Raw genomic sequence first — 17,775 nt, forward strand, 5'->3', positions numbered from 1 at the left:
GAGAAAAACTATCCCCAATTTGGGGAATTTACATGGGGGACTGAGAAGGGAGTACAAGATAATTTGAAGAGGGGGGAGATCACCAACAACTAGAGCAATCAAAAATGTCCCTTTGGAGGTGTCAAGTGAAGTTGAACAGCCATCAATACTCAGAAGCTCAGTATTCTAAGAGGCAAAGGTGAGGACAGAACGCATTCCAGGCAAGGAGCACAGCCTGGATAAAGACATAGAGGCAGGATGTGGCATGCCAAATTCAAAGAACAGCAAGTATTCTATTTGATTGGAATATCAAGTTTGCAAAGAATCATAATGATAGCTAAAAATAATAACAATCCTAATAATAGATAGAAGATGGAATGCCAATTTCTAGAAAGAGCATAGATTTTAGAATGTATAAATAATAACAGCAATAATAGTAGGCAGGAGATGGAATGCCAATTTTTAGAAATAACAAGCAAGTATTCTGGGTTGGCATATAGATTGCATAAATAATAACAAAAGCTAATAATAACAGTCGTCATAGACAGGAGATAGAATGCCAATTTCAAGAAACAGCAAGTAGCCTAATTTGACTGGAACACAGAGGGTGTAAAAGGGAGATATGTACCATAAGCCTGGAAAGGTAAGTTGGAGCCACACTGTGAGAAGCCTTAAATGCCAAGTTGTGGAGTTTGTAGAGTATTCAGAAGAACTCAAATGTTCTAACATTGATTGATGTTAAGACAGCTAATATCTCAGCAGCTTCAGTGTCTTTTCATCTAAACTCCCTTCATATATGTATATATATGTATATGTATATACATACAGACAGACACACACATATATATGCTTGAACATTTGTGTTTCTTATCATTTGAATGGAGATATTTTTCTAGGTTTCACTGAAAACATGTGTGTATGTATGTATATATGCATACATATATATTATGTATGTGTGTTCATCCTTTGTTGGCGAAGAAGACCATGCCAACAGAGAAATGATGACATGACTTGCACTTGACTTTGTTTTGAGTGAGGGAGGGCTGATATCTCACCTCAGACACTTGATACTCACTAACTGTGTAACCTTGGGCAAGTCACTTAACCCTAATTGCCTCATCCTGGGTTATCTCCAGTCATCCTGATGAATATCTGGTCACTACATTCAGATAGGTGTGGAGGAGAACTGAGGTTGGTGACCTGCACAGCCCTCCCTCACTCAAAACAAAGAAAGTCAAGTGCAAGTCATGTGATATTATATACAAAAGAGGAGGAAAGGAAGAAAGAGTGAAAGACAGAAAGAAAGATAGAGGGAACTAGAGACAGAGGAGGGTAAGGAGCCAGGGGGGAGAGAGAGAGAGAGAGAGAGATTTCAGTGGTCAGTAGGAGCAGAGGAAGAACATTCCAAGGAATAATTTGAGCAAAGGCAAAGAGGAAGGGAAAAGCACAGTATGTGCTCAGGTAGTGATGACTAATCCAATTTGATGCAACATAGAATATGTGGAGGGGAGTAGAAAGACTAGAAGTCTCACTTTAGAGTAGGAACTGCTAAGAGGTGGACTATGGGCCGTACTTGAACCTTAGGAAGAGTTGATGCATTCTGTATATATGTCCATTAGACTGGGGAGCTTCATCAAAATATATGACAATCAAAGACTTTGGGAGGAAACAGAATCTGTAAACATAGGCTCACTGAAGAGCCGGGTCTGTGACATCTAATCTTACCGTCCTAGCACCTTTCTCAGCTCCTTACCACAGACACTTAGTTGTTACAACTACTGGTTTTTCCTTTTATATTCCTAAGAAGGACCACAGAAATCCATCACAAAATGTCTAAGAAAAAAATTTCTGTCCTTAGAAACTACAGAATCCAGTGCCTCTTTGATACTGACATTTCTTTATTTTGATTCGTGTTATCCACAAATTTATGTTATACAACCTCAATTAGGTCCTTACTGCTTATGGGCAATCCTGCTATACTGCCCTCATCAACTCACAACCCCCTTTTCCACAACAGCTCTTTCAAACCTTTTTATCACCCCTCAAACCTCTCATGGTTCCCTCACCCCCTTTCCTCATCTGAGAACTTTGCTTCGTATTGTATAGTAAAAATTGAGGCCATTCACCATGAGCTCCCGCTTCTCTCCTCTTTCTCATCTGTCACTCATATACCTTCTGCCACCAACTCTTTTTCCACCCCTGTCTCTCACAATGAGATACTCCCTACCAAGGCTAACCCATCTACCTGTACAAGTGATTCTATTGCACCCCAAATCTTTCAACAAGTTGCCCTCTCTATCAGTTATTTTCATTCTATCTCTACTGACTTCTTCCCTACTGCCTACAAACATGCCAGATATTGACATTTTTTAAGAAAAATAATCTTATCCTTAACAATGGGAATTGTGGGGGAGACCCATTAGCATTATTAGCCATGCTTAAAGTTAGCTGCTTCCAGAAACCTTTTTGCTAAGAGCTATATGACCTCATGTCTTATAAGGCAGCGTCTAACCAAGTTCCAGTACTCATAGGCAACTTGAATAATTCTTCCAGCCATAGGAATTCATGTTTTATTTATTTAAAACCACAGTGGAGAGACAGCAGGACAAGTGATGTATGGAGAGTTGATAACAACTACCCTCCAGAAAAAAAAGGAAAAAAAGTCCATCACAGGAAGGACTCACTAATCTGCATGCCAGATTCACTCATCTGTCACCCCCTGAGTGACGATGTAAAGAGAGTTGGTCTCAGAACTGTATGTAATGATGCATGAGTGATGTCTGCGGCTGTCCTGTGGGGCTGGTGTCTGAGTGAAGCTTGTTTGTAGCATCACTATTGGAGAAGTGGAAAGCTAGTATATTATGGATAATGAGGATGCAAGTTAAAAGGAGCTCTGTATTAATGATTGATGAGCTATAGGGAGATAGGGACACCTAATGTTTTCATGACAGCATGAGCTAAAAGGCAAAGAGGTAGGAGGTTAACTAATGGTTTCCTGTAGTACTGCTCATTACATTAAATTAAAGGATTACAAAGTCAGCCCTATAAGGAAAAGTTAAAAGAGTTGGAATCATTTGGTTGGGAGAAAGAAAGATTCCAACATAATCTGATTGCTGTCTTCAGCATCCCATATTCACATAAAAGGTTTTGAAAGAGAAAGATTAACCTATTGTTTTCTGTCCACGTGAATAGCCAAGCAAAAGGAAAGAAACTATTTAAACCAGAATAATTTAGGTTGAACCTAAGAAAAAGAACAACACCAGAGTGAAAAAATATTGAGGTTTCAAGTACTTATCCTTTGATATATTTTTTTAAACCAGAAGAATATGATCATTTCTATTAGATGGTTTAGATATCTTGTATAAAGAAGGCTAGATTTGGAGTCAAAAGACCTGGGTTCAAATACTGGCACTGCCATTTGGGCAAGTGACTTATGTGATCTTTCTGGGCCTCCATTTCTTTTTTTTTTTTTTGGTAAGAAGTTCTTGTGTTATTACAAAAATCTAAGTCTACCAGAAAAAACTCTCACACACTGTGGTTGTTGCTGTGCATAAAGTTCTCCTGGTTCTGCTCCTTTCACTCAGCATCAGGTCATATAAGTCCTTCCAGGCCTCTCTGAAGTCTTCTTGTTCATCATTTCTTATGGCACAATAGTACTCCATTACATTCATATACCATAATTTATTCAGCCATTCCCCAATTGATGGACATCCCCTTGACTTGCAGTTTTTGGCAACTACATAGAGTGCTGCTATAAATATTTTTGTACATGTGGGACCCTTTCCCATTTTTATGATCTCTTGGGGATATAGTCCTAGTAGCGATATTGCTGGGTCAAAGGGTATGCACATTTTTGTAGCCCTTTGGGCATAGTTCCAAATTGCTCTCCAGAATGGTTGGATGCGCTCGCAGCTCCACCAACAATGAATTAGTGTTCCAACTTTCCCACATCCTCTCCAGCATTTATCATTTTCTTGTTCTGTCATGTTTGCCAATCTTATAGGTGTGATGTGGTACCTCAGAGTTGTTTTGATTTGCATCTCTCTAACCAATAGTGATTTAGAGCATTTTTTCATATGATTATAGATAGCTTTAATTTCTTCCTCTGAAAATTGCCTGTTCATATCCTTTGACCATTTATCAATTGGAGAATGACTTGTATGATTGTACATTTGGATCAGTTCTCTATATATTCTAGAAATGAGTGGGCCTCCATTTCTTATTTGTAAAATGAGAGGATTGGAATGGATCAGAAATTCTTAACCTGAGGTCATAGATTTCATGGATAGGAAAAAATTCACACCTTTATTTTCACTTGCCTCTAAGTGAAATTTAGCATTTCCTTCAATTATTTAAAAGTGGTATTCTGGGAAAGGACCTATACTAGTCTGCCTAAAGGAGCCCATGACACAAAAAAGTTTAAGGATCCCTGAATTAGATGTTCTGTATAGTTGTTTCCTGTGAGAAACCTATAATCTTAGGATGGAGATCCCTTAGAGTTCTATTTTCTAGGCATCTAAACCCTGATCCCTTTATCCAATGTGCATTAAGGTTGATGATTTTTTCCCCAATGATTAACAGCATCCCTTTCCTCTTGCTCCCCCAAAGAATGAAATAAGTTGCTTTCATTTTTAAAGGCCTACAGATAGGGGGAATTAGAGTCAAAAAAATATAGAAGAAAAGCATTTCACAAAGGTGAGAAAATATATGGTAATAATTATTGAATAATTTGGCTTATTTAGGGATCAAGTTAATTTTTCTTTTTGCTCAAAAGATCCTCAATAAATCAATCACTTCCACTTTGGACTGAAGTAGGGGAACATGACAAGTGTTAACACAGCCCTGAAAGAAAGATGTGACATTTCAAAGACTTTGAGTGAAACACACATTCTGTTCTTGAGTGGCATAACCTTTCCCTTTCCTTTTCAGATCTTAGAAATATTAATATTCTGCATCCTGCTCTATTTCTATAAAAGAAAGAATATGAAACACATTGTCATTTTGTTGACACTTGTGGCACTTCTGGGTAAGAACTTTTCATTCATTTTCTTATTCTGTCTTCTAATCATTCTATGAAGTCACATACTCGGTTTTGTTGATGTTTTGTAGAATATACCTTAAGGAAAGTTCTCAGCCATACTACAATGTTTCAAACCATTCCATTTTTTACTCTTTTGAGATAATTCTAAAGTTTACTTATTATAGCTGATTACTTTAAAAAAACAATATTAGTATTTCTTTTTGTATGTTATTTCTGAATGTATTTGGATAATTTGTGGGTTTTTTGTTTTTTTGGAGTACTAAATCTATTTTAAAAGATACCATATCTTCTTAATAGCAAATGGCATAATTGAAACTTTACATGACAAGAAAAGTTAGCTATGAATTGGTCCAACCATTCTAGATAATGGTTTGGAATTATAGAAGGAACCTGATAATCCCACTAGTAGGCAAGAAGAAAGTCAAAGAGAAATAAAAGGTCCCATATATTAAAATATTCATAGCAGCACTTTTTGTGGTAGGAAGAAAATGCTTTTTTTAAAGTGTCCATTAACTGGAAGCTCTTTTAAGTTAGAGATTGCTTTATATTTGTATCACTGGTGCCCATCAGAGTATCTGTCACATAGCAGGCACTTAATAAGTGTTTATAACTGAATGGAAGTATGGCAGAACCAACTGACATATGAATGTAATGCAATAGTGCTGTGAGAGTAAGAAATAATGAATATGAATAATTCAGAAAACCATGGGGAGTTTGACAAGAACTGATACAGAATGAGGTAAGCAGAACCAGAGCAATCTACATAAAGAGTCCATCCCTATGCATAAAGTGCTTAGCAGAGTGCCTGGCACAGAGTGGGTACTTGATAAATGCTTGTTTTTTTCCCATTCCCTTCCTTCCCCCAATCACATCTTCCACAAGGGGATATATTATATCTCCTTGTTAAAATGTAGGCTCCTTAAAGGAAGTAAATGTTTCACTTTCTGTATCAAATTCCCAGCATTTAGCATGCCTACCCTAAAAGGGGCAGCTCTGTGGCACGGTGCATGGAGCACCAGTCTTGGAGTCAGAAGGACCTGAATTCAAATTTGACCTCAGATTCTTACTAGCTATATGACCCTGGGTGAATTGCTTAACCCTGTTTGCATCAATATTCTCATTTGTAAAATGAGCTGGAGAAAGAAATAGCAAATCACTCTAATATCTTTGACAAGAAAGCCCCAAATAAGGTCATGAAGAACTGGACGTGACTGAAATGACTTAAGAACAGCAGCTGCCAGATAAGAGCTTAATATATGGAAGGTTTTTTTAAATTCATTCCAACAAGGAAAATGTCACTAAAAGGAAGCCAAACTAAACATGCCTCCTCCTTCTCAAAAGAGAGGTGAGACACTCCAAGGGTAGAAGGTTTCATGTATTGTCAGATGCGTTCTCTTTACTGAATGTTTCCATTTAACTGTTTTTCTTTGTTACAAGGCAAAGGTTCAGTTTTGAGGGGATTAGAGCAGTGGGGTGAGTGGCAAATTATAGGGATGTAGAAACAAAAGGCATGAGCAAAAAATATTTTGAGAAAAAGCTAACAAGCACTGATTAATAAAGGGCAAGAAGCAGAAGCAAAATCTACCTGATATCAAATTGGTAAAAAGCAGGAAACAGGACATGGCAGCTAGGTAGTGCTGGATAGAGTGCTGGGCTTAGAATCAGGAAATCTCTTCCTGAGTTCAAATCTAGCCTCAGACAGTAGCTGTGTGACCTTGAGAAAATGGCTTGATGCAATTTGCCTCAGTTTCCTCATCTGCAAAATTAGCTGGAGAAGGATGTTGCAAAACACTCTAGTATCTTTGCCAAGAAAACCCCAAATGGGAAGAATTGGACATGACTAAAAAAATGACTGAATAACAACATGACTTCTATTGGGACCTTGAACAGATAGTAGCCCTTCAAATCAGGAGCCCAGTTATTGTCTCCTATTTGTGTTGGTTGCTATGGAAACAGTAGAGTGGATTTCTGTTCAGCACTACACCCAGCTAAGCTAGTGATCAGGAGGGAGAGGGAGAAATTTAGAATAATTTCCTTCCCCAAAGAAAAAACTGCAAAGATGAGAAACTTGATTGGTGATGAAATGATTAGTGTTAGACCTTGAATCAAGTTCAAACCCACATAATGTCTGTGTGACCTTGGACAAGTCAATTAACTTCTGTTTGCCTCAGTTTCCTCAAATGTAGAATGGGGATAATAATAGTACCTACTTCCCCAGATTGTTATGAGGATCCAATAAGATAACATTTATGAAGTGCTTTTCAAGCCCTATGTAAATACTAATTATCATTCAGTAGTAATCAGTCAACACTAGTATTATTGTTATTGTTAGCTGCATGAAAGAACTAAGTATGATAACCATTATCCTGCTTTAAGACAAGGCGAGGGAGAATGAAAAACAGAGAAAAATGATCAAAATTCTAGAAAGACCAACAAAAGATAGCCTTCTCATTAACTCAAATATTCTAAATCTAATGAGATGGAGTAAAGTCACTGGCAAGTGAGAATAGTATCTAAAACAGCTCTTTTATGCCAAATTGTTTCGAAGCCCTAAAGGCAAAGACAAATATGGAGGGCCTACAGCCAAGAACGGTTATGAGTTAATTGGGGGGGGGGGGCATGGTTAGAGCATGGGGGGAATGTGTTCTGCTGCAGCTGAGGGAAAATAAGGCTGCATAACACTATGAGTGCCACTGTCAAGGATTAGTGAGAAAAATTCAACCAATATTCATTAAAAACTTGCCACATACAGGGTACCATGTTAGATGCTAGGATTACAAAGACAAAAATGAAACTGCTTTCTCCTGAGGGTGGGGAGGGTAAGAGGGAGATAATGGTTAATGATTGGAGAAATGAAAGACCTAGCGTATCAAGAGAAATATTGAAAAAAGGTAGGAATGTAGGAGGAATTGCACTTCCAGATCTCAAATATATTATAAAACAGCAATCATCAAAACCATTTGGGACTGGTTAAAAAAAGAAAAGTAGATCAACAGTGCAGACAAGACATGGAAGAATCTGAAATAATTGAACTCAATAACTCTAGTGTTTGATAAACCTAAAAACATAAATTACCTAGGAAAGAACTTATTTGATAAAAAATACTGGGAAAACTGGAAAGCATTCTGGCAGAATATAGGCCTAGACAAACATCTTACAACATATTCTGCAATAAATTCAAAATGGAAACGTGACCTGAATATTAAAGATCATGCCATAAAAAAGAGAGAGAGAAGCATATCATATATCTTTCACAACTCTGGAGAGGGGATGCATTTTTAGCCAAACAAAGAATGGAGGCAATTACTGAAGAGAAAATAGATAATTTTGATTACACGAGATTGTCCTACCTTGGACACTTATTAGCTGTGTGACTGTGGGCAAATCAACACGGTTCTGGGCTTCAGTTTCCCCACCTGTAAAATGATGGGGTTGAACTGAATGATCATTAACACTGGATGACCCCATCCTGCTCTAAATCTCTGACCCTAATAAAGAAGAGATAAAGCCCAATCTGGAAGGCACTAAAACAAAATGCTGTAATTTTTCCCTTACGCAAAAGAATTTATTTTTCAGGGAACTGACTTAATTCATATATGGATGGATCACTGTGCACGTTTAAGTAGAATGGGTTAGAAAACTGACTTGAGAACAGAAATGTACAGCTGTTCTGAGTGGGCAGTACAAAGTTCTTCTCCCCATGCTTCCTTTTCATGGAAAGTGAGAAATAATTATCTTTTCTGAAGCATAAAAGAAATAAAACCGGTACACTGTGGAATCGATGCAAGCCTGGTTTCTATCTCAGCCAAAAACTATATGAAGGCAGTATTTCTTCTCCCCGGTTCCTTTGATTTATAATTAAAAGTTCAAATCCCAATAAAAAAGTGATTATTTTTTTAACTCGCTGTGGGTAAGGGCCAAATTGTCATCTGGTATGATTATTTCCCACAGGAACATCCCAGAGCCTAAGATCAAAAAGAAAAAAAAATCTTCTGACTTCCTTCAGTGACGTGCTGTAGAGGGAAGAGCTTCCTCACTTTAATATTAAATATTGATATAAGATTTGTCATGCTTGACAAGTCATTTCTTTCTCATCTCCATTAATGTTTGGAACTTATGAAATATTTGTTCCCAAGGAGAGAGGCCCTTCTCTTGTTAGTACAGAAGACAGAGGGCCATCGTTGAGCTACCACAGGGATTTACTTATTTAGATGCCTGGAATGGACCAGTTTCATTTAGTCATGGTTTTCTAGTGAATTTTCACAGTAACACCCTGGCATTTACCAACTGAACAGATGACAATCAATTGCAGCTAGAGAAACTGAGAAACTTAGTCAATAAGCATTTATTAAGCACCTACACAGACACTGTGCTAAGTGCTGGTTTAAATCACAGTTTAGAAATTTTAAATGGCTTTGAGGTCTAGGGATGCAAAGAAAGATAAAAGACTCCCAACAAGCAGATGGTCTATTGGAAAGGTAACATATAAACAACTCTGTACAAATAAAGTGTGAGTTTGTGTGGTCTTTTGTGTGTAAGCTGTATGAATGAAATAAGATTCATAAAACAAGATATGTGTTTACATATGAAGTAAGAAATATATGTTTATATATGTATACACACACACACACACACACACACACACACACACACACACACACACATATATATCTCAGAGTCCACTGATATTAAACCTTGTCCCAAAATCCACTGGTATAGTACTTTCTCCTCATTGATGGAGATGAACAATATATATAATATGTGATGATATATATCATTATATATATTATATATAGGTATACACACACACACATACATATATGAGAATGTTAACCTTATCCCAAAGCCCATTGGAATGAGACTGTCTCCTCATTGGTGGAGACGAATGTCCTGTCCTGTATGAGGGGTGGGAAGGAGTTGTCAAGAGCCGGAGAACTCCAGCCTTCTTCAGTCTTCTTAAGGAAGTCACAGGGAGCCATATTCCTCCAGAAGAACAAACCAGCCAATAATGTTAAAAATACATCTTTTAAAAAATTATCATAGGCACATTCTACTTCATACAAGAAGAGATGATTAATTTGAAACATTAAAGAGGACATGAGGAAAGCCAGGCAAGGGAAAAGAGGATAGGGAAGACAGCTAGGTGATGCATGGATAGAGTGCTGGACTCGAAGTCAGGAAGAACTGTGCTTAGATCCTCCCTCTGACATTTACCATGGACAAGGCACTTAGTGTTTCATTTTCTGTTTCCTCCTCTATAAAAATGGGATAACAATAGCATCCACCTCACAGGGTTGTTGTAAGGATCAAATGAGATAACAGAAGTAAAGTACATTACAAATTTTAAAGTTCTGTATAATGCTATTATTATTCATTATTATGTGAAAAAAGGATACTTTCTATGGAACGTGTTTATATACAAAAGGCCTGGTCTTTGATGCCTTGATCTTTTAGTTCTAGAAAGAGGAAGACGGGGAATAATGATCCAAGAGGAAAGTGCCATTTTACCCTGGCACTCAGCTTACGCCATGCTCTTGGTCACTCTTAGCTCACCTGGACTGTCTCACATATTCCTGGATATCAAAGAGGACCAGGAGATTTATGGGGGGAGAAGGGCAAGGTTACCTCTAATTGGTTCCCCTCCTCTGCTGTAGTAAGCAAATTGGCACCAGTGAACCACCAATGGCACCAGTAGAAGTGTCTAACAAAAAAAATGAGAGATTTGAGGGGTTCTTGAGAAGAACCAGGGCAGGAGTACCAGGCAGGAGGAGGCATCCCTAGAATGGAGGAAGCCTCTTGCAAGAATGATTAGTTTCCTCCCCAATCCCCTCTTCCCATTTCCTTAAGCCAGAGGTTTCTAGCTTCCCATCAGATAGGAACTTACTGTAACAGTTGGCAAATTCAGAAGCATTGCTGACTTTCATTGTGTTCTCCACATGTCTTCGTTTGTTTCGCTATTTAGTTTTTCGATGTCGGCTGATGGCTATTTGCTCATTAATTTCACTTGGACAACCCTACTTTTCTCATCCTCTTCCTTCATTGTTTTTCTCCTTCCCCATCTTCTTGTAACTATGGCCTCAGTATTGATCTTTCATCATTAAGGCTGGTAAATTGGCATGTTGCCCATAGATTTTTTAAAATCACAAAAATCACACAGCCCCGTCTGGGTTCTTGATTAATTACATCAACATCCCTCTAATATCCTAGCTCTAGTACAAAGGTCACCAACCATTTTCTCTGATTAATGCCTTAAAACAAATTATTTTAAAATAATTTTGGCATAATAATGTAGGCATCTTGAACTCAACACGTCTGACACAGAACTCAACATCTTCCTCTCCAACTCCCACCCACCCTAAACCCTTCTCTCTTCCTCATTTTCCCATTTCTCCTGAAGACATCACCCTTCTTCTGGTCACCCAGGTTTGCAACTTTGGAGTCCTGTTCCCTGTTCTGTCTCCTTCACCCCCTGTGCTCGACTCTAATGTTGTCTGCTACAAAAGGCTTGTCCCTCCATCCCCTTGAGCCTTCCCTTCTATTCCTCTCTGTGTGTTGTATTTATCTACCTATTCGCTTACATGTCACTGCCCCATTTGTATGTAAGCTCCCTGAGGACAGGGACTGGTTTTGTGCTTTGTCTTTCTTTGTATCTCTTTACAAAGAGTGCTTAGATAAGTGCCAGGGCCATAGGAAGTCCTTAATAAGTACTTGTTGATTGATTGATTATTGATTCATTTTCTACAAAATCCCTCCATCTGTCGCATTCTCTCCTTTCACACAACCACCAACCTGGATCAAGCCCTTATCACTTCTTGCCTGGACAATTGTGATAGCCTCCTAATTGGTTAGTCAATCAGTCAGTAAGTATTGTCCACTATGTACTATGTACTTTGCTAAACATTCAGAATACAAAAAAAGGAAAGACAGGTCTCCCCACCTCTCTTCTCTTCTCTCTCCCATCCATCTTCCACATAGCTGCCAAAAGCATAGATCTGACCATGACTCTCCTGTGCCTTTATTTGGCATTTAAAGACCTTCAGAATCTGACTTTAGCCTCCCTCTCCAGGATTGTTGCACTTTGCTCACCTTCATGAACTCTTTCTTCCAATCTGGGCAAGTCTCTTAATTGCTCTCTGCCTCGGTTTCCTCTAATGTAAAATGGGGGTAATAATAACCTGCCTCTAAGGGTTACTGTGAGGATCCAAATGTGTTACTGTTGTTTGTCTTTGGTTCTTGAAGAGGATCGTGACATCAGGAAGATGATGCCATGATTCGCAAGTGAATATTTATAAAGTGTTTAGCACAGTGCCTGGCACACAATAATTAATAATCACGCATTTATTTCCATTTTTGTATTTATTTACATGATGATTACTATGTGTCAGGTACTGTGGTAAGCTATGGAGACAAAGAAAATAATCTCTCCTCTCAAGGAGCTCACAACGTAATGGGGAAGAAGACTTGCAAACAACTATGTATAAACAAGATGTATACATAAATGTGTGTGTGTGTGTGTGTGTGTGTGTGTGTGTCTGTCTGTGTGTGTGTGTGTGTGTGTGTGTGTGTAGGATAAATTGAGGGTCGTCTTAGAGGAAAAGCACTAAAGATCAAGGCTTCTTACAAAGTGAAACTTTAGCAGAGACTTGAAGGAAGTCAGGAAAGCCAGGAGGAGAAATGAGGAGTGAAAGCCAGGAAAAATACTCAGAACTGGGAAAAAAGTGTGAGGTGTGAGCCACTGCAAGGAGGCCAAAGGCAACTGATCGAATGTAGAAGGTAGTGGAGTATAAGCAAACTGGAAAGTGAGGAAGCAGCCAGGTTATGAAGAGCTTTAAAAACTAAATAGAGGATTTTTATATTTGATCCTGGAGGTGATAGGGAGCCACTGGAGGTTTTTGAATGGGAGAAGGGGCAATGTGGTTGTGGCTGTGCTTTAAGAAGATGAGTTTGACGGCTGGTGGAGAATGAATTGGAGTGGGGAGAAAATTGAGACAGGGAGATGACCTGTACCAAGATGGTGGCGGTTTCAGTGTCAGAAGAGAGGAGGGGATGCATAGAAGAGATGTTACAGAGATAGAAATGACAGGACTTGAAAATTGATTGACTTTGGAAGATTCAAAGGGTGGGGAGTTAATGATGACACCTGGGTTGGGTACCTAGGTGATAGGGAGGGTATCCTAGACACTAATAGGCAAGTTAGGAAGAGAGAGTTTGGGGGTAATACAATGAGTTCAGTTGGGACAGGTTGAGTGAATGAATGAATAAATTAAATGTAAATGGATCTGACCAGTTTATCATCCTAAAATACCAACAGTTTGAGATGATTATTTTTAATGATAATAACCAATTACGGGGTTTTTTTTGTTTTTTGTTTCTAGCCTCTTTGACTGTTATTTCGGTGAAGGCAGTCTCAAGCATGATCATTCTCTCTGTGAAGGGGAAAATGCAACTAACCTACCCTATCTTTTATATCATGTTCACCATCATGATGGCATCTTGTATTTTTCAGGTCAAGTAAGTCAGCTCCTACATCCTTACAAATCTTTCAGCATTCCTCTCTGTTGCTCTGCATTTTGATAGGTGTTGACTATGCATGATGATTAAAGTGAGGTATAGCCAGCCTCTTTCCATGTTTGTCAAGCTCACACAGCCTGCCATTCCGCCTTGCTTTGTCATTCTCTTCTAGTCATAAGGGGCTTTTCTCTCCCTTTCTAAACAGAACCTTAATGTCTTGTGATTTTTAAAGTGCTACATAATCCTGTTAAGTGCACTTTGATGCTTTCCTGATGCTCTTTTACTTGTAATTAATATCCATGTTACATATATTGTCATTAGTAATAAATCACAGGGGTAAGCCTACATCCAGGGATTTCATTCTAAATATAGGAAATCCATGAACCTTTCACCTTCGTCTCTTAGCTCATGTTCATTAATTGCCCAGAGATGGAAGAAACCAGACACTTGGCTGGAAAGGAAATCCTTTCCTAAGAACTTTTATCTTCCACTGGAACTAACCTTGTGCTTGTCAACCACTAAGTGATTATTGCATGGTGTCTAATAGTGGTGGCATTATACATTTAAATCTCTCTCTCTCTCTGTCTCTCTCTGTCTCTCTCACTCTCTCACTCCCTCACTCCCTCACTCCCTCACTCCCCTCCATGCCTTCCTCCCTTCTCTTTCCCTTCCCTCAATTGCTTTGATCCATTCCCCCCCACCCTTTCAAAGCATGATTACTCCTCTGCCTGCTACGCTCCCTTGAATCAGCCATATGGTCTTTAAAAGAAGTTTTATGTTCCCCCAAAAATGTCACACAAAAATAACTTCTCAGTGGTCTAGCATCAGCAAATTCCTATGCCAGCTGGGGAATATCAGACCATGTTGAGAGAGAGAGAGAGAGAGAGAGAGAGAGAGAGAGAGAGAGAGAGAGAGAGAGAGAGAGAGACAGAGAGAGAGACAGAGAGAGAGAGAGACAGAGAGACAGAGAGACAGAGAATGAGAGAGAGACAGAGAGAAAAGAGAGAGACAGAGACAGAGACAGAGAGAATTTCCTTGCTCCACTGTATACACTGGCCCAGCTGCTCATTCAGTAGATATCCCTTCTAAACCAGGCATATTCTCCTAAGATAACTATTGAGCATCCATAGGAGGAATGTGGGAAACTGAACCTTTTGTCACTGTTGTTTTACTTTTCACTTCCTTACCAAAAGGAGAGGGGGAAAAGACAGCTTTTAAAATATATGTGGAATTTCTAATGAGCACAGACATCTAGAAAACCTGTCCTTGTATTTTGCTATTCTCTGTTCTGTTCATCTTTTCAGTAGATTTCTGACCTGAAACAAACTGTTATATTGGGTAGAAAGCTGCCCTCCTCTAGTGCCAGCCCTATTCTCCCCACTCCCTGGTCTTGATCCTCTGGAAACCTTAGAGGAGGGCATCTCCATTCCCAGAGTGCCATAGAAACCGAGCAGGAACTGAACCTTTGTTAGTGGCTAAAGCCAGAGGGAGGCTGAGCTATTCACATATGCTCTACAGCTGGAGCACCGATCATTGTTTTTGAAACCCTAGACAAGTCTTTGACTTCTCCATCTTCTTCTTGGCATGAGGCGTGTCACTGGGCAGTTCGACTGTTCCCAGAATCTGATGTCTAACAGATCCCATTGCCTTATCCTGATGTGATACCGGCTTGAAATACTTCCAACTGAAACTTCTAGTGGCCTCTGAACATGATTAATTACTTTTCATTATTACTGTTGTTGGTTTAAACAGACCATAAAAACTGACATCTGATCTCATACATCAAATGCATATAGGCTGTGACCGCTAGTTTGGAATGCTCTGTTGGTGTATTTCTCTTTGTAGTTATGGCTGAACTCCACCGACTCCTTCAAGGTCTCGCTAATATCACATGTATCCTCTCGCAGAGTCAGTAACTGTTTTCTGTTCTAGGTTTCTGAACCAAGCCATGCAACTCTACAATACAACCACAGTTGTACCATTGAATTACATATTCTTCACTATCAGTGCCATTATTGCAGGTAGGCATCTGGGTTATGGACACTGGATATAAACAAGCATTTATTTCATTCATTCAGTTTCACTCAACACTGTGTTAGGCATTAAGGATCCAGTGATCACAGGGAACTTATTTTCTCCTGGAGGTCATATACCATGTTCAAAGAAAAGTCACTACTAAGTATATAGAAAGTCGTGCTACGTAATTTCAAGAGTCAGAGGATGCTGACAACTGGGATGAGGGAACAGGGGACCCTGAGATGTTAGGATAATTAGTAATCTGTGTCTGAAGATTGAACTTTGCACTTAAGGTGCCAACGCTTCAAGGTCTGTGATCTTGGTGAATCAGCATTGTTACTCATCACAATCCCTCCATAACTTAATGGATGATCTTCAAGAATCTAAGGATTCTTTGACACAGAGGTGAGGATGAGGTGCCTTCCAGACATGGGCAATGATCTAAGGAAAGGCACAAAGGTAAGATGTGGAATGTCACGAACAGCTAGCAGGCTAGTTTGACTAGAAGAGAAAGTACATGAAAGGGAATAACAAGCATCAAATAAAAAAGGGAGGTGGGAGCCAGATTGGGAGGGCTCCTAATGCCAGGCTAAGGATTTTGATGAAACTTGATTAAATAATTTCTCCAAACACAAGTTTCTTTTGCTCTTGACCGAAAAGTGTTGGGTATTTGTTTGTTTTTCATGACTAAAATAATAATATGAGAAAAAATAGTATATGGTTAAGAAACTGCGTCCAAACCAAAATACCTTATATTCATTCAACTGTAGTTTTTCTAAGTTTGACAATTGTAGTTTGTCCTATTTTTTTTGGCCAGAGGTGTACCTGCCACATCTGTGTTTCAGGAGGATTTGTCTCCCAGTGCAGAGTTCATGAATTTTCTTTGTATATTGTGATTTCTCCGTTTTTGAATAGGTATAATCATTTTTGCAGTGTGATGGTCTAGGGTGGCTTGCCCTGAGCTATGCTCAAGAATAATTAATCAATATCCCAAAGGACTCATGATGAAAAATGCTATCTGCCTTCAGAAAAAGAACTGATGTTGTTTGAATACAAGCTGAAGCATACTATGTTTCACTTTCTTTCTTGTTCTCATCTTCTGGTACAAAATGACTAATATAGAAATGTTTTACATGATTGACATGTTCCACTTATATCAGATTGCTTACCATGGAAGTGGGAAGGAGAAGGGGAAAAAGAGGGTTAAAATATAGAACTCAAAACTTGTTTTAATGTTAAAATTTGTTTTAACATGTAATAGGGAGGAAATCATTAATTAATTAGCTAATTAAAAATAAAAAGAACTACTCCCAAAAAAGAATAATTAATTAACAACCTTCTTCTGAGGGTTAAACTTTGTACTTTGGTTCCAATGCTTGAAGGATCTGTGGTTAGTCTGAGTCTTCTCTTGGTTGATACTGATCACAATCCCTCTATAACTTAATGGATGGTCTTCAAGAATTGCTATAGCCAGAACTTTAATCCCTTCAAGGTCCTAAACCTCTCTGAATTTATCAAGGCAAGTCTTCAGCCAACAGACATCCACACAGCTTTTCAACTATGCTCATGCTCAAAACCATTCTAGTTTGGTTAGATTTGCCCAGAGCTTACATTATTGTTGTTGTATGTTGCTACATATGTTGTTTTGTATGTTCCTATATATCAGCATATAGGAACATCCAAGGCTAAATCCACAACAGAAGGAGGCATGATAGAATTTTTGTGAAGAATCTATATACTACATGAAGGAAATAAAATAAAGGTGTAGGATGTTTCTAACTTTGGCATGACATAGTGACAGATACACTGGCCTTAGACTGGCCTTTAGGCCTTAAATCTCACCTCTGAGAATACTGATGGTGGGAGCTGGGAAAGTCATTTAAGTCCTTAGTACTCTGGGCAGCCCTCTAAACTATAGAAAAGGTATTGACCTACTTTGATAGAGAGAGTTTCCTCATCTGGGACTTCCTTATGCCAGCGAAATCACACGTCCAGTCCTTCTCCCCTAATATTTTGTTCTTATTGAGAATTGAAAATTAAAAGAATGTATCCAAAAAGACTCTCTCTTTCTCTCTCTGTCTCTATCTCTCTCCATATATGTATATATGTGTGTGTGTGTGTGTAAGTGTATATATGTGTGTATATATATGTCCCTCTAAATTTTCTTCCAGCTCTAAGAGAAAGAATAAGGCCATCCTTGCTTACATGTATGTTATAAAATTTCATAT

General features: G+C 38.6%; 1 protein-coding gene across 2 annotated transcripts in view; it reads left to right on the forward strand.

The window, feature by feature from the left end:
- NIPAL2 (NIPA like domain containing 2) overlaps positions 1-17,775 on the forward strand; it is a 138,920-nt gene that overhangs the window by 113,241 nt on the left and 7,904 nt on the right. Inside the window, exons 6-8 of one of the 2 annotated variants that reach the window (XM_072603427.1) lie at positions 4,909-5,005; positions 13,396-13,531; positions 15,464-15,552. In XM_072603427.1, coding sequence (XP_072459528.1) covers positions 4,909-5,005; positions 13,396-13,531; positions 15,464-15,552 — 322 coding nt within the window. The remainder of the gene's footprint in view (positions 1-4,908; positions 5,006-13,395; positions 13,532-15,463; positions 15,553-17,775) is intronic. The other variant, XM_072603428.1, reaches the window with a different exon arrangement.

The sequence above is a fragment of the Notamacropus eugenii genome, chromosome 4 (genome assembly GCF_028372415.1).
Source record: "Notamacropus eugenii isolate mMacEug1 chromosome 4, mMacEug1.pri_v2, whole genome shotgun sequence".
Classification (NCBI taxonomy): Eukaryota; Metazoa; Chordata; class Mammalia; order Diprotodontia; family Macropodidae; genus Notamacropus; species Notamacropus eugenii.